The following is a 22828-nucleotide window of genomic DNA, read 5'->3' as shown; positions in this document are numbered from 1 at the left end:
AGTTTAGTCTGGGTCTGAGAGGCTAGACTTTTGTGTTTGTGGCATGCCTTGTCTCCAACTCCCATTCCCCTCTCGGCTCAGGGTCCCATTCCACCCCGGTCTAATTGTGCAGGGTAACTTTTTCATCCTCTCAGCAGCGACAGACCTGACAGTGGGCAAGATCTACGCCGCCATGATGATCATGGAGTACTACCGGCAGAGCAAGGCCAAAAAGCTGCAGGCGCTTCGTGAGGAGCAGGTACCGCTTCAGACCAACAAACAAATGCCAAGTCTGCTGTCCTTTCTCAACCTTTATCCCAACAAAGCATGTAGACTAATTAGTTTGCAGCTGATTAACTTTGCTAATCAACATTGGTAACAGCACATTTTTGTGATTCCTGCCTGTCCACACAACAGTTATAAATCTGTTATCTTCAGACTTATTGGCTATGTCTGAAACTAATGAAAAATATTAATAACATTTTTAGTTTTTAGAAGAAAGCATCTGTTTTTATGCTACTTTTGCATGGTGCTTTCATAAAGAATTTTTGTGAGATTTTTCCAAATAGGCATAAAAATACATAGTTGAAAACCAGACTATTACAGACTAGGCAGTTTCTGCAGTTTCAGGCACAGCCAATGTCTCCTTCACTCAGTTTTAGGCCAAAATTAGCACTTATTAGATACAGTATGTACATTACTGTTCAAAAGTTGAGATTTTTGTTATTTTTGAAATTTTTATTTTTTTTTTTTGCTTACTAAGGCTGCATTTATTTGATCAAAAATACAGTAAAATCAGTAGTATTGTGAATAGGACTGTCATGATTTTAAAAATTCCTCAATTGCTTTTTGTCCATGTCGAGTAACTGCCAAAATACCAGAAGTGGTGCATTCCATGGACGAGAATCCCTGAAACGCATTATTGTACCTTTTTCCAAGGCTGCATGATATATTATGCCCATTTAAAAATCATAATAAAGCATAATTCTACTGTGAATTCACAAACGCTACGATTCAAATAAACAAATATGTGTTTTTAATTATTTACATGCATGTAGTTTACTTACGTGCGTCTCAGAGCGGCTCTGTTCCCGGTAAATGCTACTCCGTAGGAACTGTTATCATTTACATGTGTGGAGCATCTCAAACTCCATCTCTGCATATTTTTGTGAGTTTGGGTTTATTATAATGTTCCACTGGGAATGTAACATCCTTTTCACCAGATTTGTAAGACAAAACATTTATAAACCTACGCAAACACAGGAGAATCTGTCAATACCTTTCTCTTTATGCTAACTGTTCATCACAATTTCAAAATGAAAGTTTAAACCAGTGTTGCCAGATTTTCACAACAAAACCCCCCCAACTGCTACTCAAAACTAGCCCAGTCGCATTTCGAGGGAGGTCCACTGGAAAAAAATCGCATTCTGCGGGGTAAAATGTGTGTTTTTTGGCGGGGTTCCCCTGGTAAAATTTGCATTCCAGGGGCTAAATATCACGTTATTTGGGTCACTTCAACCCACAGACATAAAAAAACAACCCGCAGCAACAGTGTTAAAGTAGCCCAATTCCACGGGAAAAACACTGGTTTAAACCCTCTCTCTAAGTTTACACATTTTGATGTCCACATATTCAAGAAATTACATTGGTTGTACAATATCTGTCGTAAAGAATGGTCATGAAATATTAAGTGGACCTTTGACTTTAATGTTGTTTAGTTAATAATATATTAAACAAGGATTAGATTGCGCAGTAAAGCATAAAAACAGTCGTCAGGCCGTTGGCACCCTCTGCAGTCCTTTGTTATAGTACGTAGTGTACATTAGCTCTATTGTTTATAATACATTATGTATTTTAACAGTTTTGTTCAATAAAACCATATGATTACTTGCTTTTGATACTTTATTTTAACTAATTATTATTGTGTATTTTAAGTAATCTTAAAGGCTATTGTTCATTTAGGTCTGTTTTTATTACCACAGAAAAATTATAATTATACGATTACTCGATTAATCGTCAGTTTTAAACTTTAAAATGTTTTCTATTTAAATATATTTTAAAATGCAATTAATTCATGTGATGATAAACCAGAATTTTCAGCATCATTACTCAGGTCTTCAGTGTCAGAAATCATTTTAATATGCTGATTTGGTGCTCAAAAACATTTCTTATTAGCAACGTTGAAAACCGTTTTGCAGCCTAATATTTTTGTGGAAACTGACACTTTTTTTTAGGATTATTTAATGAATAAAAGTCAGTTGACTGTCACTTTTGATCATTTAAATGTATTCCTGCTAATTAACACTATTTTTGATTTATTTAAAAAAAAATTGTACCAATCCCAAACTTTTGAACAGTAGTGTATGTCACTTCCCACAGTAGGATTTAAAAGATGTACATACAAATTCTTAGATATTTAATGCTTTTATGGCATGGAAGCAATAACACTGATTATAGACACAATCACTTAACATTTTATTTCTAGAGTTAGAGCATGCTTAAAACACATGGAGTAATTTTGCAGGGTATATGCAATGATGAATGATACAACATGGCCTTTTGTCAGTGTCACTCCTGTCCCCTTTCCTAAAATCGTTCCCATCCTGTACAGGCACAGTGTCCATTGTTTCTGCCTGCATTTTCAATATAGTAATACTTGGTGCCTCCATATATCTACCACAGAGCATGGACACTCTGCCGTCGTCAGGGAACGGTCTAAATGTATGTTTGTGTCTTGACTCACCTGATTCCCTGTCTGTCTCTTTACCTGTCGTACCTCAGCACCGTCCTCTCAACATCAGCTGCGCTTTTGTGGCTGTCTCACTCTCTGTATCCATCGCTGAAGTCTCTATATCTGTCTGTAGACTTGTCTGCATTTTAACTAATTCCTTTTGATCTTTCCTCCTTGTTTCCATCCTTGGATCCACTGTCGATCTCTTGTTCTTTTTTGTTATGTGTAATTTTCTGTCTGTCTTGTCTCCATTCGTTGATTGGTGAGGTTGATTTATCAATGTCACTAACATGGAATCTTTTCTCCCTCCGTGTGGACACAGTTTGTCTAGCCAAATATGTTCATTAATGGATGTTGAGGGGAGGTTCTTGGTGTAACCTTTGGGCTACCACGGTCTCTGAGATTTCTAGTGTTCATAGTTTAAATATCACCCACCCAGAACGTAGTTCTGCGAGTATGAACCTCAGATTCTCACTGTAGCACGCCCAAATTGTTACTACCACCCATATCTTCCGGTGGGTTGGATGGAAATGCCTTGAGCCATCGGCACCTACCTAGACAGCACAGCCCCAATGGAGGACTCCATTCAGGTTGGCGAGGGCACAGGAGGACTCCGTATCCCATGATGCCCTCAGGGGGACCTCTGCTGTCTGGTACCCCACCACCTGTGTAATGCACGGTGGCTTGTGTGTGTTACCCCATATCCCATGAGTGTGTCTGATCCCAGCTGCAGGCCATGTTCGTATCTCACACAGAACCGAACGCCATTAATGTTTCAGCGCATGGAGCCATCCCCGAACCAGGAAGGGGGACAGGGGGTGAACGGTCTCCCCGAGCTGCCGCAGGAACCCGTCAACAGCCTGTGAGTGGCATCTTGATTAGTCTTTTTTTAATGCAAGTCATTTTTTTATTAACTTTAAGCTTAATCTGTCTCAGTGAGTCTCATGAAATCATATTCAGGTCATATTTCATCCCAAAAGCAAAATTAAATATTAAAACATTGTTTGTTGCATTACTAAAAATTATGTTCAGGAGAATTAAGCACATTTTTCCTCAAAATTGCTTTAAAACATCCAGACATTTCACTAACAATTTTTAAAGCCATTACTTTTCTACAAAAATAAATTGTAAAATTATTTTTTTCCTAAAATTAATTCTAAAAAAAAGTTTATTATATAAAATAAACAATTGTACTGCAGTAAAAATACAGAAATACAAATATTGTTATAAAATATTAAATTAAAATTTTGAAATTTAATAAAAGTGTACATTATAGACAGCAAAAAAATACAGTTTTGTCATATATATATATGTGTGTGTGTGTGTGTGTGTGTGTATTTTAATAAAAAAAATGTACAACCATCGCTTTTCTAATAAATAAGTTATAAAATACATTTTTTTGACAAAATTAATTATTAAAAAATAAAAAATAATTGTATAAAATAACTGTACTGCAGTATAGAAAAGTACTGAAATACGATTTTTTTGTTACAAAATTTTATGTAAAAAAATAAAAATATACATACAAAATTCTAAATATAATAAAAGCATACATTACAGAGAGCACAACATATACTGTCATGATGTATAAACATTCTACAATTTTGTCATATATATGTGTGTGTATAGTACTAACAATTTTTTAAAGCCATTCCTTCTCTAAAAAAGAAATGATATTTTTTCATGAAATTATTTCTAAAAAATAAATAAATAAAAGTAAATTATAAAATATATTTTTAAATTAATCAATTCTAAATAATAACTTGTATAAAATAATTGTACTGCAGTATAAAAAATACTAAAATACAAATATTTTTGTTAAACAATAGATTTTACATACAAAATTTGAAATTTAATAAAAGTGTTTTCGCTTTATCATATGTGTGTGTGTGTGTGCATGTGTGCATGTGTGTATGTATATATATATATATATATATATATGATGTGTGTGTGTGTGTATCTCAGAGTAATGAAATTCTGTCTTTAAATGTGCTTAATTGGCATGAAAATAATGTCAAAAATTCCAAAATTTCATTTCTGTGTGAAAAACATTTTATTTTTCTTTGTAATTTTAGGGTAAAATATTACCTGAACCTGAGAGGTTTTATGAGATTCACCTGTTTCACTTTGTCTCCTCTTTCACTGCTTAGCTTTGCTTTAATTGTTGTCTTTCTTCTTCTCCTTATAGGCCGTACTTCTGCTATTTCTTTGTTTTACCTTCTCTCAGCTGTCTCTGTACTCACTTTATATTCAATTCTTCAACATACGTCTATCTTCTTTTGTGTTAATTCTGCGGTATATACATAAATACGTTTGTAATTGTGCTTCTGTGATATTTTTGTCTGCAAAAGGCATTTTGTATGTACAAAATTGCTTTTGCGTGAGTGTGTGAATGTATAAGTGAATTAGCCAGCCAACATCTTTCTCCGGTTCAGGCCTCCGGAGGGTGGAATGAACGAGAGCCAGTCGTGGGTGACGTCACGCGCCCAGGAAATGTTCCAGAAGTCTGTTCCGGAAAACTGGAACCCTGACAGACCGTATCCTGATGACCATCACGACGGCCGCCACAATCCACAGGTAATATCGGAGATCCTCAGATCAAAAAGCCGATTTAGTCTTGTAGATCTGAATTTAAAATTTTAGCAGGAGTTTACTCGGCCACTTGAAACCCGTCAAAGCGGCCGTGACTATCAGCTTCTCTGAAAGAACTGTGTGCTTCAGCCAATCACTGTCTTCCCAGCCATCGCTGCTTTTGAACACACTTGTCATTCATATTATCACTCTTTCTCTCTTCTGTCTCTGTCGGTCTGTAGCCCACCTCTTTATCTGTCTGATAAGTCTTTCTGGTGAACTTCACTACCCATCGTAGACCGTTTGTATAGACCTTTCCACCTCTGCCAGACTGTGGGGGTGTTTCACTGCTTGCCTGCTTCCTCACTGTCTGCTGGATCGTACCAAACCCCCTCCAGACTCTCATCTCTCCTTCAGTGTGACTCTTCTCTGTAGCTCGGCAGTCATCCGACCCTGATGTTTCCCTGCACTAGTCACTCATCCTAGTATTATGAAGCAAAGGAGATGCTGAATAAACAGCTTTAGGCTTAATGAGCATGTTGGAAAGTACTTAAACCAGTAGTGGGCGACTGGGTTAGTGTGGCTCTAATTTCAGCCTACAAGAGATCTGTAAACAAGAGCTGTTATGTGATCCGATCTAACCGGTACTGTGAAATTTTATGACCAAATTTCAAGTCACGTTTGTTTTATTTCCTCTCATCCCTTTGGATATGTATGCAAAACAAGTTATGCCAAATTTGTAATATTAATTAGTTTTTTCAATAATTACAAAGCCAAAACCTAAAATAAAATGTTTATTTTATTTCCAAATCTGATATAACAAATAATAATAACCAGAACAATGGCTTTAATTTAATTTTATTTTACCTGAAATAACATAATAATAAATAATAAATTTGGACATGTATGCAAAATAAGTTGCAATAAAATGGTAAAATATTTGTATTATCAATTGTAATATAAATCCTAATCTTCATTTTATTTTTTTATAGACCAAATCTAAACCTTTTATTTTATTTTATTTTATTTTATTTTATTTTGTTTTATTTTATTTTATTTTCCATATCTGAAATAACAAATGTAATAACTTTTATGGCTTTTAATTATTTTATTTTATTTATTTATTTATTTATTTAATTAATTAATTTTATTTTATTTTATTTTATTAATTTAATCTAATTTTATTTTATTTATTTAATCTTTATTTTACTTTTTTATATATTAGACCTGACATCACTCAATGTCTCTTTATTTATTCCTCTCATCACTTTGGATATGTATGCAAAGGTTGTTAAAATATGTTATATAATGTTATATAAACCAGAACAACAACTTTTTTATTTTATTTTATTTTATTTTACAAACCTGAAATAACATAATAATAAATAATCAATTCGGATATGTATGCAAAATAAGTTGCAATAAACTGGTAAAATAGTTGTATTATCAATTATAATGTAAATCTTAATCTTTATTTAATTTTTTTTAAACCAAATCTGAACCTTTTATTTTATTTTATTTTATTTTCCAAATATGAAATAACAAATATAATTACCAGAACAATGGCTTTTATTTTGTTTTATTTTATTTTATTTTACAAACCTGAAATTACAAGTAATAATAACAAATAATAATAACTAGAACAACGACTTTTATTTTATTTTTATTTTTATTTTATTTTCGAAATCTGAAATAACAAATATAATAACCAGAACAATGGCTTTTATTTTATTTTGTTTTATTTTATTTTTTTACATTTGGTGAATCTTAATCTTTATTTTACGTTTTATAGACCAGACCTGAAGTCACGCAATATCTTTTTATGTATTCCTCTCATCACTTTGGATGTGTGTGCAAAGGTTGTTGAAATATGTTATATAATGTTATATAAACCAGAACAACGACTTTTATTTTATTTTATTTTACAAACATATCACAAGTAAGCACACCTGAGCAACTTTGAAGCAGCTTAAATATGGCTTCTGCATTCTTATTTGGAATGATTAGTAGTAAATGTGATATCTTTAAGCTTTAATTGATTTCACATTTACCCATCCTTAAACATTATATCCAAAAAACAAACATTGGTTTGTCACTTTTTTCACTTTATCAGACAGCCCCTTCCTGTCTAAATTGGCAGTTCTTGGCCAGAACAAGCTGTTGTGTGGGCTGATATTCAGAGGCTACTGTGCACCTGTTCTTTTATTCTACTGTTAGTGATATCCACCGTTTGACAATTGCTAATGACTAGCTCAAGTGTGCTAATCTTCAGTTCAACTGCACTTTTGCAAATGACATTACCCTCTACTGGTTTAAACCCTCATGGGGGTCTAGTATCACACCCAATAGAGCTGTAGGCCGGTGAAGCAGGCATCAGCCCGGCCCACATGCTGTTGCTCTGTTTTGCAGACGGTAGAAATGAGAGAGATTGGGCCTGTTGGGGACGGTTACTCGGACACTGAGCCCTATCACCCAATGGAAGGGCATGGGCGGACCATCTCCATGCCACGCCTCTCAGCAGACAACCAAGTGAGCACCTTCATCCTTTCATCCATCCATTCTCCCATTTCGTCTTTCCACCTTTTATCTGTTACCATGCATTTCCAATATCCGTTCTCAGTCATTTATCCAGCTAACAGCCTTTGACCACTTCAGTTGGGGGAACCAAACTTCAAAAGTTTGGTGTGCTATCATGCTAACAAGTCAATAAATGCTAGCATGTCTTTGTCAAAAGTCAAAGGGCACATGGATAAGTGGCTCACACCCTGACCTTCACTTACATGCATGGCTGTGTGAATGCGTGTGTGTGTGAGAGAGAGAGAGAGCGAAAGTGTGTTCTCTGCATTGTCATAACACCCTAGCTCACTTTCAAGAAAACCTTGGTGTGTCTGGAGTGTGCTGCCGCCAGAGCTGGATTTGAGGTAGTGACAGAAGTAGGTCAACTCATGAGAAAATAGATTGTGCATAGTTACAGAATGTATAGTTCCAGCTGTAACTGATTAGATAAGTCATGTTTGTATAGAATTATCAACTAATTGAGTTTAACTAATTGTTTTAAATGCCTAAATATTTAATTAAAGTTTTATGGCATAAGTAATTGTAACGTTAAAATATAATATAGTTGAACAGTTATATTGTGAAATACTATTGCAATTTAAAATAGCTGTGTTTTATTTTAATATATTTTAAAATTAATTTATTCCAGTGATGCAAAGCTGAATTTTCAGCAGCCATTTCTGTAGTTTTAAGTGTAACATGACTTCCTTCAGAAATTATTCTAATATGCCTATTTGGTGTCCAAAGAATATTTCTTCTTATAATTAATATGAAAAAACAGTGGTGCTCGTTAATTTTTATTTTTATTTATTTATTTTATTTATTTTGAAAATTGGAAAATTAAAAAGAATAGACTTTATTTGATACAGAAAAGAATATAAATACTGTCACTTTTGATTAATGTTTCTGCTTAAAATCTAGTTGTATATTTTAAAATGTTTGTTTAATTAATGTTTAATATGTTAGTTAAATGATAAATACTATATTTTTTAAATGTAACTTATAATTTATGAGAACATTTGCCAAATGCGTTTCTTAATCGATTTTGGATTTTGGATTTTTTTTTTTTTTTTCTCAGAATTACGTGATATAAACTCACAATTGTGAGTTATTAAGTCAGAATAGCAGGATTTTTTATGTAATTTCTCAGAATTGCAACTTTCTGGGGATTTTTTCTGCCAGTTGCGAGTTTATATCGCGCAATACAGACTTTATAACTCACCACTGCAAGTTCATTTTCTCAGAATTGCAAGATGTCAACTCGCAATTGGGAGAAAAAAGGTCAGAACTGTGAGATAAAAGTATTTGTATTTTTTATTCAGTGGCTGAAATGGGTTTTCATACATTTGTCAGTTGAGTTAAACAAAAAAAATGTTATAGGACAGTTTACATATGAAAGTAGCTAGTTAACTGTTGACTAAATTTACGCATCCCTTGCATGCAAACAAAAAAAAAAAAAAAACATCAAAATTAAGTGTGCACATATGCACTGCATTGCATAATCAATGTCATAAACTGTGACCTCCTAACCTGATGAGATATTTCACTTGATCCTTTTGTAACACTACCACAAATCAACCTCTGGAGGCAGTAACACGCTCACAGCATTCGATTCCGCAAACATACACCCACAACACATCACACAGAAGCAATTACACTTTTAATACTATTATGCTATAATGCATAAATCCACACACACACTGCATTTCTCACCCTGACATAACCCCCATGATCTCTTGGTTGACTCTCCTCTGGAGATGTGTCTGGATTTAGCCATTTAAGTGTAAGGGAGTCTTGTGTCTCCATTCTAAAGTGTGTGTGAAGGTGAGCTAAACATAGAAACCTCACAAACTAGTAACAGTCTGCTAGAATCAATATATGTTCACTTGTGTGTTGGAAGTGTGGTGCGTACAGTACACGCCAGGAAGTGTGAGGATCCAAAGTCTGTGTTTGTGCGTGTTGTGTAAAGCTGTAACGTAGATGTGGTTCTTGTTCTTGTGACTCACTCTTGTCTAACACTGCTCTGCCCCACAGAGTGTGCGTTCTGCTGCGGTAAGTGTGTTAGTGTGCTTCCTATCTTCCTCTACACTCGCTCAATTTTTGTCTTTTTTCTCTTTCCTTTTCCTCCTCCTTCCCCCAACCCCTTCCTGTCAATGCCTGTGTGTTTCTGTGCTCTTTCTAAATTAAAATGGGGATCACTATTTTTCTCTTTCTCTCTTTTCTTCACTTTCCTGTCTTTGTTTTAACCCATAATTTCCTTTTTTCTGTTTTCATCAATTTCTTGTTTCCTTTTCCATTTTACTTTTGTTCTCTCCTTTTTTTGTCCTAATTTCCTTCTTTCTTTGTTTTGCTTTTTATTTCTTTGTTGTGTTACTTTCGTTTTCTGTTTCCTATTTCCATTTTCCTTACTTTGGTCATTCATGTCCTTTTTTTTTTTTTATCCTTTGTCATTTTGTGATTTTACTTGTTCTTGTTGTCTCCGATCTATCCTTTGTCCTCCATTTTGCTACCTTTGTTTTGGTCTCCTTCTTCCATGGACTTCCTGCGGCACTTGTCTTTTCATTTCTTACTCCATCGATCCCTTTCTTCTCGTTTTGACAATTTCTCATCCCTGTGATCTTTCTTGTCCATTCTGTCATGTTGCACATTGAATTTGTCACCATTTTTTGTCTCTATTTTATGTCTCTGTCACTTTTTCCTTTCTTCCTTCCTTCCTTGTTCCATTTCCTCTTTACTTCCTTTATCGTCCCATTTTTTCTTTTTTCCTCACACACTTTCTCTGCTGTGCTCTGTGTGTATCGTCCCTGTGGTCTCATGCGTGTGTCCTGTTCTGCGCACCGTCTGTCTGCTGTTCAACAGCGACGGAGACACAGGCCGCGAGGAAGTAACCTCAGTGTATGTACCGTCTCTGGCTTTCTGCCTCTATCTTCTCCATGCTCTCCCTCGTTCTTTCTCTCTCTCTTATTTTGTCTGTTTTAGGAGTCTTCGTCTCTCTTTATGTCTTGATGTCACACTGAACTCTTTACCTCATGCCATCCTTCTTGTTATTCACCCTCTTTTCCTGTTTTCCCTCTGTATATTCTGTTCGTGGCTGTACATTTCTCTCTCTATACCTTTTCCCTGTCCACTTATGCAGCCCTGTATCCCTGTATGTGTGTGTGTGTGTCTGTGTGTGTGTGCGAGTGTGTGTATCTGCCTGTATCTTATCTCTGTATTTCTGGTCCTGTGGACATGGGGAGCTTTCGCTGTCTCGTAGTTCTTGACGCATGGATTTCAAACAGGAAAACCTGCTGCCAATAACGGTCATGTTGTTAGCATGTTTCAATAAGGCGCATGGCATAAAGCATTATGTGTGCGAGTGAAAAGAAGAGCGTGAAGGGTTATTTCCGTTTTCAGATCATGTTTAGATGCAGGAGAACGTTATGTGCCTAAGTATGTCTTTGTGCGTCCACACGTGCTATAGACTTTCATGTCGACCATCATGTCTCTGGGTGTGTGCATGGACAAATGTGCTGAACTTTATTTGGCTGGATTGGGTTCTGTGTGCTCAGCTATGGCAGAGAAAGACGATGAGTATTTAATGGTTCTGCTTGAATTAGAAAAGCTGCAGTGCATGTAAGGCATGATCTCTATCTGTCTATCTATCTATCTATCTATCTATCTATCTATCATCTTTCTGTCTGTCTATCATCTTTCTGTGTCTTTCTATCTGTCTGTGTCTCTATGTCTGTCTCTTTCTCTCCGTCTTTCTGTCTTCTATCTATCTGTCTGTCTGTCTTTCTGTCTGTCTATATGTCTGTCTCTATTTCTCTCCGTCTTTCTGTCTTCTAAGTCTGTCTGTCTCTGTCTATCTATCTAGTTATCTAGCTATCTGTCTGTCTGTCTGTCTCTCTTTCTCTTCGTCTTTCTGTCATCTATTTGTCTGTCTCTCTGTCCGTCTTTCTATCATCTATCTGTCTGTCTGTCTCTGTCGTTCTGTCTCGCCATCTATCTATCTATCTATCTATCTGTCTGTCTGTCTGTCTCTGTCTTTCTGTCTCACCATCTATCTATCTATCTATCTATCCATCTATCTATCTATCTATCTATCTCTTGTTCTCCCTTGTCATCTTTCTGTTATCTATTTATCTATATGTCTGTCTTTCTTTCTCTCCATCTTTCTGTCATCTATCTATCTGTCTGTCTGTCTGACCATCTGTCTGTCTGTCTATCTATCTATCTATCTATCTATCTATCTATCTATCTGTCTGTCTCTGTCTTTCTGTCTCTGTCTTTCTGTCTCGCCATCTATCTATCTATCTATCTATCTATCTATCATCTATCTATCTATCATCTTTCTGTCTTCTATCTATCTGTCTGTCTGTCTATATGTCTGTCTCTATTTCTCTCCATCTTTCTGTCTTCTAAGTCTGTCTGTCTCTGTCTATCTATCTAGTTATCTAGCTATCTGTCTGTCTCTCTGTCTCTCTTTCTCTCCGTCTTTCTGTCATCTATTTGTCTGTCTGTCTCTGTCTTTCTGTCTCGCCATCTATCTATCTATCTCTCTCTCTATCTCTCTATCTATCTATCTATCTATCTATCTGTCAGTCTGTCTCTCTCTCTCTATCTTAACATCTTTTTGTCATCTATCTATCTATCTATCTATCTATCTATCTATCTATCTATCTGTCTGTCTGTCTGTCTCTGTCTGTCTGTCTCTGTCTTTCTGTCTCTGTCTTTCTGTCTCGCCATCTATCTATTTATCTATCTATCTGTCAGTCGGTCTGTCTGTCTCTATCTCTCTATCTTACCATCTTTTTGTCATCTATCTATCTATCTATCTATCTATCTGTCTGTCTGTCTGTCTCTGTCTTTCTGTCTCTGTCTTTGTCTCGCCATCTATCTATCTATCTATCTGTTTATCTATCTATCTATCTGTCAGTCGGTCTGTCTGTCTGATCTCTCTATCTTACCATCTTTTTGTCATCTATCTATCTATCTGTCTATCTATCTATCTATCTGTCTATCTGTCTATCTCTTCTCCCTTGCTCTGTCTCTCTCAGTCACAAATTATCCATCTCTCTCTATATTTCTATTCTCTTTCTGTCTTCTTTGAGCATGACAGATATACCTGTGGCTTGGTTTTCTCTGTGGGTGTGGAATGGACTGAGTGTTATCCGGATTACATTCAAATGTTTCCAATCACTCACACAAACGCACTCGTGACACTGCATATAATCAAGCTGCTCTATGAAAAGACTCTTTTTCCCACTCTTTTTCTTTCTTTTTCTCTGTCTTTCATTTCTTTCTCTGTAGACCATCACAGACACAAGTCCAATGCGCCGTTCGACATCCTCATTGGTCCACGGACGTTCAGGTCGAGGTGTGAGATTGGACGATTACTCCCTGGAACGGGTGGTGTCAGAAGAGGGTCACCGACACGCTCCCCGAAGAAGAGAACGTGATCGAGACCGGGAAAGAGACCGCAGTCACCGCACCTCAGAGAGATCCCTCGCTCGCTATACGGATGCAGACACAGGTCACACACTTTTTGTGGTTGGTTTTTCCTGTACACTGCAACTGGGTTTGATCTTCCTCTCTAAAGTGCTGTCTCATCTCTTTTCTGGCAGGTCTTGGCACAGATCTTAGCACCACTACACAGTCAGGTGACCTCCCACCTAAAGAAAGAGAACGAGAACGGGGTCGAGCAAAAGACCGTCGCCACCATCATCATCATCATCACCACCACAGCTCGGTGGATAAGGAGCGGTACGGTCCTGAGCGCGACTACCACCGCCATCCTCACGACAGATCTGATCGCCACTGGTCCCGCTCGCCGAGTGAGGGGAGAGGGCATAGACAGGTGGGACACACACTCACTGAAATAACCACTTTTATATTATGCAGAAAAACTCACAATAGTATGTAAAGGGGGTCATGTCAGATTAAATGCTTTTCTTTCCCTGATCTCCACTTATAATTTTAATCAAGGTTTCTTGCTCTAATGACAGTGTGATTTACTTTAACCCAAACATTTCCCACCTTTTCCCTGGCTATTTTTTGCTGCTTGAAAAAGCCTTTGTTATGATTATTCCTTCTGTTATGCTAATTTCTTCACATATAAAATAAGCGACAGTACTTAAGAGTTTCAAGTTTGCTGTCAGGTCAAGCATACTGTGCACTGCTACGTTCTTCAATAACAATAACTTTGCACACTGCAGTAAGTTCAGAAATGAATCTGTGCTGAAATGTGCCACTCAAATGGCTAAATTTATATGTATATATATTTGTATTTATATATATATATTCAGTATATACTTAAATATGTAGTAGAAAACCAATGAAAGATTTACGTTAGACAGGTAAAATATTTATCTATAAAAATCCACATTGTTACTAAATCCACATCACTATGGAGGTGCCATTATTTCGATGACGTGAAATGGTTGCACTTTGTGTGCTACTGCTGCTACCTGTTGCTATTTTTACCGCAACACAACTTGGAAAATAAAAAACTGATACAATGCCACATTGTGCAGCTTTTGGTTGTAATTTTCAGTTGAAGGGCAACAAAAGAAGCTATTTAAGTCTCACTGCTTTTCTAGCAAAAAGAAGATGACAAAAGAATAGGAAGCTGCCTGTGGACAAATAAAACTTTCTAAAGACCTGCATCTTTGTTCTTTCCACTTTAGCCCTAATGCCTCTGAGGCTTTTAGTAGAGCACAGCTACTGAAAGTGCTTTCAAACTGCAGAGACAAAAAATGCTAGATGCCATCCTGGCAGGATGTAAACAAGTCGACGCTTGTCATGACATCAAAGCCACAGAAGGAGTTTCTCAGCACGGATTTCACTTGATATCCAGGGGCGTTTAGACTCCTTGTGGGAAAAAGCCTTATATCCATCGCTACCTGTAAGCTATTTCAGTAGCTGTGGTCATCGTATCAGTATTTTATTTTCCGAGACCTGCTGTGGTAAAAATAGCAACAGGTAGCGGCAGTAGCTCACCGTGTGCAACGTCATAGAAATAATGGCGCCCCCCCCATAGTCCAAAATATGTATCAAATGATACAGAAGGGTATTCTACTACATATTTCAAAGAGACATTATTTACATTATATTGAGCCACACAAGTCTTAATCCCTGAAGCTCCCTTTAAGATGCCATTAAACAAATTAAAATGTAAAGGAAAATAACGTATGTCAAAATGTGACCACTATAAAGTAGTTAAACCCTTGAGCATCATTCTGAAGCATTCCCCACTTCACTCAGCACACACAGACATTTATGCACTCAAGTCGATGGTTTAGATCTTTACAGTAACCTGCAGTGAGGAGCCTGAGGGATGAAAGGTATCAGGTGTGGGTCCTTGTGGGAAGACTATAACCAGACAGCATATGCACACCTGTGACCTTATCATGACTGCTTACTGAAATCAGTTTCTCTTTTTTGTGTTATTCTTTTGTTTATCTTCTTTTATCACTGTGGTTTCTGTCCATTTTTCTCGATGTGACTCGTGGCTTCTCTGTGTCTGCTGTTTTGCCTCATTGCCGGTTTGTTTATTTCTGGTTTTATTGATGTTGTTGTTTCCACACACCTTTTTCTCTCTCTCTCTCCTTCTCTGGCTTCCTCTCCCTTGTCTCTCTCTCCACCTCCACCTCCTCCTCCTCCTCCTCCTCCTCCTCCTCCTCCTCTTGCCGGTGTGTGCTCCTCTCTTTTGTTTGACGTTAATTTTGTGGTGTTTTTTTATTTGCCTTGTTTTAATTTTCATGTAGGGCAGTAGTTCCGTAAGCGGAAGCCCCGTTCCCTCGACGTCGGGGACCAGCACTCCCCGGCGTGGCCGTCGGCAGTTGCCCCAGACACCGTCTACACCTCGCCCTCATGTCACCTACTCCCCTGCCGTCCGCAAGCCTCCGTACGGCTCCCCGGGCCAGGGTCGACTCCGTTCCCCTTCCCCGCGACACTTCTCTCCGCCAGGTCACGAACCGCCCTACCATCGTCCACCCTCCCGCCACGCCTCGCCCCATCACGGCTCACCCCGGCACGCCTCCCCACGCTCCCCCAGGCACGCGTCGCCCAGGTCCCCACGTCACGGCCGTTGGGGCCCGCCGCCTGACAGCCTGGAGGGCGACGGACCCTTCTACGATCGGGACTATGAATACGAGCGGCACCATGAGCCGCCTGCCTACGAGCAGAGTCTATCACAGGGCAACCCCCACCCTCATTCACACCCGCATCCACGATCGCCAAGGACTGCTCGTCACGGGCCTCCCCCGCACCCACGCCGTATGCCTAACGGCTACCGTTCCTCCTCGCCCTCCCCGCACCGGCGCGGCCCCCACCCAGGCCCACACCGGCCGCCCCATGGCCGTGGGCCCCGGAAGGGGTTGCACGAACAATATAGCGAGACGGACGAGGATGATTGGTGTTAGTGCGCAGGGTGACCAGGAGGGGGGCGCCACTCGACCTAAACCAAGATGTTTATGCACCGCAGCGGGGAGAGAGGGGGCGGAAGGGGAAACGCAAACAGGGCAAATGCGCCATTGTGAGACTCTGAACCTTGGAGCAGCACATACAGCTCCCCTACTCCCTCTCTCTCCAATGCTTTCTCCTGCTCTCTGGACTATGTTTCCCATGCTGCTCGGCACGCAAGGGAATGGGAGCGTATGAGCGATAAACGTGGGGTGGTTGCGTTTAGATGGACTGAACTTTAAAGATCAGAGTTGTGGCGTTTGAACGCTCCACTCCAGACTAAGCAGGACCGATTGCTTCTCGCCCGATGGAAACAATGAGGAGGAGCATCCTCTGTCAATCAAAAAAAAAAAAAAAAGAAAGAAAGAAAAGTTTTGAAAATGAAGCCAGAACCCATTTTTCCCCCTCACATCTATGCCTCTTGAAAAGACCCAAAAAGGGAAGAAAAAATAGACATTGTTGAAGAAGAAGCAAGTGCTCTTGTGAACGAGAGCTCTACCTACTGCAAAACCAGCCCCATGTGCTGGCCGATATCGATGAGTTTTATCATCTGCGTTTACTGTTACCAACTCAAGATGCTGAGTGACCTCATCACCTGGGGGAGGGGTTAACCGTCAAAGAGGCGTGGCATATGAAAGGACCCAGTGCAGGCGAGAGGAGGCGGGTGGGCGTGGCACACTGAAGCCCCACCCACAAACTGCCACTCGGTCCTGACGAGGAAAAGACAGCGGAAAAAGAATGAAACGGCAGATGAGGGAGGGATGGAAAGACTATTTCTTCTTCAGAATGTCTTCAATTGATTACTTCTTCTTTTTGAACATTTGGAGCTTGGTTATTCTGTTGCATTTGCTCAGCTTTCTTTGATATTTTTGGACTAAAATCTGATGGAAACTTGCATGATTGATTTAAAAAAAATATATAAATATATAAATATATATATATATCAGACAGAAGATTTACTGTGGGAAGGGGGGGTGATAGCTCTCTTTTTTCCATTCAGTTGGAAGTTCTTTCTCTCGTTTTCTCCCTGTTGCTCTTGCCATGTCTACAGATCTTTACGTGCAGATGGAGTTTATAGATAGACGCTACAGCAGACCTTTCTAAATAGCCAGACAGATCTGACGGTGTTTTCTATGTTATATCCATCTGAGGATCCCAGATGATGTTCTGCACTGTTTATTATTACTTTGGATTGCACTAAAAACGAGCCTGAATGGTGAAACCTCCCTCATTACGGCTCTGTCGGCCATGGCTGCAAACAGAGAGAGAAACGGGGGCGAGAGACGTTCTCCTTTCTAAAGGCTTCATTTGCTATTGTTGAAAACAGTAGTCTCATAATGATGAAAACTATCTTAATGCAATTGATGAAGATGACGGTGATGCTGATGAAGACAGAGGTGGTCATGTGACTTTGTTGTCTTGTTTTCGAGAGTTTTGTCTGTTGTGGCCATCTTGTTTGCGTTTATTTTCGGTTCTGTTCACTGCAGATTGAAGTCTATAAGGATGCGCTCCCGAAAGCGTCCTGAAGTTTACCTACTTGTGACCTCAGCTGAGTAGAATATTCCTATCTGTAGTGAATAGTTCGGGTCAGAGCTCACGAATGTTTTAAAAGAGCGAGTCGGGGCATTCAGGATACCCTCGGACAGTTTTTGTGTCAGAGTTTTCCAGACAAATTCAGGGTCCATTCCATATTTATTTCTTGACAGAAAAAGATGGTCGCACAACAGTGTGATCTGAAGAAACCGTTTTGTAGAGGGTCAGTTTTTAACCCCTTGAATTATTTCACAGCTAATGTAGAGTTGCAAGTTAGTATTTCGGGCGATGAATGTTGTTGTTTACTCTTTGTCCATGTTGTGGTGCTGTTGCGCAGCTTAAGCCAGGCTAGACTATGGACAAACAATCCCTTGTGAAAATACGCTCGCAAGAGGGCGCTTGCAGAACTTTAGATTTTGCAGAACTGTACCCCGACAGGTGACGTAGCAGGTCTGTCGAAGCTCGCCTTTGACTTTTTTTTCCCGACAGGTGTTTTTTGAGAATTTTGACCTGGGTAGTCTTTGATCAAGTAACTGGAAACGATTCTTCCACCCTGCCTTCCTGTTCCCTGCCACGGGCAGCTTGTTATGTCTTTGGCTGCCTGCTCAATCTGAGACCCTCCCCCCCTTCTGCTCAGGATACAATGATACAGCCAAACATATATCTCACAGGGGTGTAGAGGTGCGGCCTATTCAGCCTCCCCTACTGTCACCGAACCCGTCCAGCTGACCCCCACCCATCAGACCATCTCAAAACATCCGAAAAGACCAAATGTTTATAAAAAAAAATCCCATTAGAACAGGCTTTCCCCCTTTTATTGCGCGTAGGTTGCTCTTTTATAGCTCAGGAGACTTGTGGAGCTCAGTGTCAACAACTCTTCAACACAAATGAGACATTTGTTGAGATGCGGTGTGAATGTTTAGCTATAAAATGAATGGAGAAAAACTCCAAAAGTCTCCATTTGATCTCTAGGAGTAACGATTGAGATTTTAAAAAGATCTCATTCATGATTTTTCTCTATGGGATATCATAAAAATGTCAGAATAGGCTATCTCTCATTTCAGTCAGATAAAAATATCCCAATATCCCATTGCATTGATCTAAGCATCAAGTCAGTTGGGCGGTTCTGTATTTTCTCTTTTCCTTACCTTCATTTTGTCCCAGAGTCATGTGAAATCCGCAGTACTTGTTTTGTTTAAAACAGGAATAGTGTCATTTCATTTGATCCCTTCTCCTTGCCAACCCATATCCAAGACTTTTAGGGAGGAAACCACTGTTTTCTGGGTGTTTGTTGATGTTCGGCCCACATTTACCTAGAGCTGGCCCCCAGTTAGCCCCTGGTTTGATGCCCATGGGTCTAGATGAACCTGCAGAGCCACAGTGCCTTCTGTTCTAGTGTCGCACACTAACCTTTCCCCTGCCTCTCTTCCCTCTCCCCTCTATCTCTCTCTTAATGTGATGGACTCACACTACGCCTTAACAAGTCCCCATGTCTGCGCTGTCTGCTGGGCTTTTTAAAGACAGGGAGGCACGGTTATACGATGGGGGAAGATCCCAGTTACTCTGAGAGTAATGAAGGGAAACGACAACCGAGTTCTGTCAGGGTGTCCATCTCGGCTCTCTGTCTCTCTTAGCAATGCTTCCTCAAGTGGATGGCAGCCATTTTTTGATTTGTCTCACCCTGCTCGTTCAGAGAGTTGCATCGAACATCGGAGGGATTGTTCTACTTCTCAGGTCTTTAGCAAAAGGACAGGAAGGCTTATTTTTGTCAGGCATGAATGTTAGCTAGACCTTTTGCATGGTTAATATAATGCCCATTTAGAAGTTCTCTTGGTCTTGTATTCTTTTGCCGAAAACACTTGAAATGCAGGAAATTTGCTCCATTTTAGCTCAAGATGTGGATCGATAGATTAATACGATTTGATTTTTATGAATTATAAAAAGAGATAGCAGAAGGTTGTGGTTTTTAAAGGAACAGTTCACCCAAAAAAAGAAAATTCTGTCATCATTTACTCACCTTCAGCTTATTCCAAACCATTATGACTTTCTTTCTTCTGCAGAACTGAAAATGAATAAGTTAAAATGAATAAGCTTCAAAAAGGACACAAAAGCACCATATAAGTAGTCCATATGACTATATTCCATTTCATAAGCCATACAATAGATTTGTGTGAGAAACTGACTGAAATACAAGTTGTTATTCACTAAATATTTTATAATTTACAAATTAGAATAGGAATTAGAATCACTGGACGGCTTAAAGAGTTTAAAGCTGGCATGAAATGAAAATTGCAATCACTTTTTATCATGATGTATATTCAAATAAAACATACTGAGCTGAAAAAATACAAGTTTTTCCTAAAAAGGATTGATTGGAGCATTGGAGTTTGCTAATTGCTGCAATTTTATGTTAGTGTTATGTTTAGAAGTTATGTAAGACCGATAAATAAATATAAATGTATAAAAATAATAGTTGTTCAATACAATCATGGTAACTTTAAATATAATGACATGGAATCACAGAAGAAATAAAGTCATTTTGGTTTAGACAATTGAGGGTGAATAAATGACATTGTTGGGTGCGCTGTCCCTTTAAGAGTTTACGAATATAACAAAGACCGGTGCATCATTCTTTGGCTCTGCTTGTTCATCGGTTTAGTTCTGACCCTCTTTTGCTCTCAGTGTCAATGCCTTTATTGCTTTCTGTTTGACTCGCATCTTCATTTTCTGTCCCGACAGAAAGCCATTTTCCGTTTGCAACACACAAGTGAATCATCGTAGATACACGACACACTTGCATTTGAGCATGTGTTGTTTGTTTCGTATCGTCCTAGTGGAACAAAGCTGTATTTTCTTTCAGTTTCATACGAAATAAGGGCTTTCCTTCAATGGTTGAGTGCTGCCAAAACAAGTCACCCTCTATGTAGCTACACCACTTCCTGTGGTCTCCCTTTGTACAGAACAGAACTACATGTGTGTGCATGCTAACGTGTGGGGGAACTGGAAAAAAAAAGGGAGGGGGGTGATGGGTAATGTAGTTTTTTTTCCCTGTATGTATGAGAGCGAGAACTTGAGGCACAGCTGTGGCCAGCACAGGCAATGTGCATGCCAAAAAAAAAAAAAAAAGGGATTTAAATGATATTGTGCACCTTGGGTAATTTCGTGCTGGGTTTGCCAATCCATTTCTGCTCAGCATTTACCATGGCATACTTCATTATCATTCTCATCTGATCCAAATCCAAGATCGGATACGAATCCATTCAGAAGATCGGAGGGTTGGGTTCATCTATGTGACAGTGGGATGGTCGTCTGCGAGTGTGTGTGCGCATGTGTCTGCAAGCTGATTTGAAGGCAAGTCGTTTTATAGTGCCTTAAATGAACAGTTTCCCATCGCCGTTACATGACCGTAGATACGAAGCCATGGCGAAAGCGAAGAGGGTCATCATGTTTGTACCTCGACTGTCTATCCATGTCTATCTTACTTGTTTTGTTGGGTCTATCAATCTCTTTCTCTTCTGTAACTCTTGTATATCTCATTCATAAACTTCCTGCAACAGTTTCTGTGTTTTCATCCTCTTTCTTCAACATTGCCATGTTCCTTTCTGTTTCATTTCCTCTCGTTCTTTATGCATGTCATGGTTTCTTCATTCATGGTTTCAAACACATCGCTGATTCGATATTGAGCTTATAGTGATAATTAAAGAGATAGTTTATGCAAAAAAGAAAATTACTCACCCTCATGTCGTTCCAAACCTGTAAGACCTTCGTTCATCTTCGAAACACAAGTTAAGATATTTTTGATGAAAACAAAGCTTTCTGACCCTGTATACACAAAAACGCAACTGTCACATTTAAAGGGTTACTCCGCCCCAAAATGAAAATTTTGTCATTAATTACTTACCCCCAAGTCGTTCCAAACCCATAAAAGCTTCGTTTGTCTTCGGAACACAAATTAAGATATTTTTGATGCATTCTGACAGCTTTTTGGGCCTCCCATAGATCTTGACAATCAAGGTCAAGAAACGTAACAAGGAGATCGATTAAATAATCCATGTGACATCAGGGGTTCAACCGTAATTTTACAAAGCTATAAAAATACTTTTTGTACACAAAGAAAACAAAAATAACGACTTTATTCAGCAATTCGTCTCCTCCGCATCACCCTAGCATCATTTTGCAGAGTATCCACTAAACGCAAACAGCGAATGCTGTTTTGTGTCAGCTGCGCCATGCATTTTCTAAGTTTATTTACTCTTTGATTTGAACAAAAACTACGTATCCATGTGGCGCAGCTGACACAAAACAGCATACGCTGTTTGCGTTTAGTGGATTCTCTCCAAAATGGCGCTAGGGTGATGCGGAGGAGACAAATTGTTGAATAAAGTTGTTATTTTTTGCTTTCTTTGCGTACAAAAAGTAAAATTACGTTTGAACCCCTGATGTCACATGGATTATTTTACTGATCTTATTAACAGAAAGCTGTCAGAATGCATCAAATATCCTTAATTTATGTTCCGAAGGTGAACAAAGCTTTTACGGGTTTGGAACGATAAGTGATTAATGACAAAATTTTCATTTTGGGGTGGAATGAAAGGCCCAGAAAGCTAGTAAGGACATTGTTAAAATAAGTCCATGTGACATCAGTGGTTCAACTGTAATTTTACGAAGCTGCGAGAGTACATTTTGTGCGTAAAGAAATCAAAATAACGACTTTATTCCATAATTTCTTCTCTTCCGTCTCAGTTTTTGGTGCGCATTTACGTCAGTCGACTATTTTAACAATGTCCTTACTACCTTTCTAGGCCTTAAATGAGTCAGTTGCTTTGCTGTCTATGCAGGGTCAGAAAGCTGTCGGATTTTATCAAAAATATATTTGTGTTCCAAAGATGAATAAAGGTCTTATGGGTTTGGAACAACATGAGTAAGTAGGGTGAGTAATTAAAGACAGAATTTCGTTTTTGGGTGAACTATCTCTTTAATACTAAAGAAATAATGTTTTATAATAATTAA

The 22828-nt window shown here is 38.7% G+C and overlaps 1 protein-coding gene across 21 annotated transcripts in view; it reads left to right on the top strand.

Annotated features, from left to right (window-relative positions):
- Window positions 1–21013, top strand: part of cacna1ab (calcium channel, voltage-dependent, P/Q type, alpha 1A subunit, b) — a 155473-nt gene extending 134460 nt beyond the window's left edge. For 4 of the 21 annotated variants that reach the window (XM_051123502.1, XM_051123494.1, XM_051123484.1 and 1 more), the window contains 9 exons: window positions 135–238; window positions 3466–3572; window positions 5146–5287; window positions 7691–7810; window positions 9872–9889; window positions 10697–10732; window positions 13133–13355; window positions 13447–13679; window positions 15589–21013. In XM_051123502.1, the coding sequence (XP_050979459.1) occupies window positions 135–238; window positions 3466–3572; window positions 5146–5287; window positions 7691–7810; window positions 9872–9889; window positions 10697–10732; window positions 13133–13355; window positions 13447–13679; window positions 15589–16245 (1640 nt within the window). In that variant the 3' untranslated portion in view covers window positions 16246–21013. The remainder of the gene's footprint in view (window positions 1–134; window positions 239–3465; window positions 3573–5145; window positions 5288–7690; window positions 7811–9871; window positions 9890–10696; window positions 10733–13132; window positions 13356–13446; window positions 13680–15588) is intronic. The other 17 variants (XM_051123503.1, XM_051123490.1, XM_051123505.1 and 14 more) reach the window with 11 other exon arrangements.
- Window positions 21014–22828: the final 1815 nt, after the last annotated feature.

Source organism: Labeo rohita, chromosome 11 (assembly GCF_022985175.1).
Source record: "Labeo rohita strain BAU-BD-2019 chromosome 11, IGBB_LRoh.1.0, whole genome shotgun sequence".
In the NCBI taxonomy this organism is placed as follows: domain Eukaryota; kingdom Metazoa; phylum Chordata; class Actinopteri; order Cypriniformes; family Cyprinidae; genus Labeo; species Labeo rohita.
Note: the sequence above shows the minus strand (reverse complement) of the source record. Positions and strands in the feature narration are given on the sequence as shown.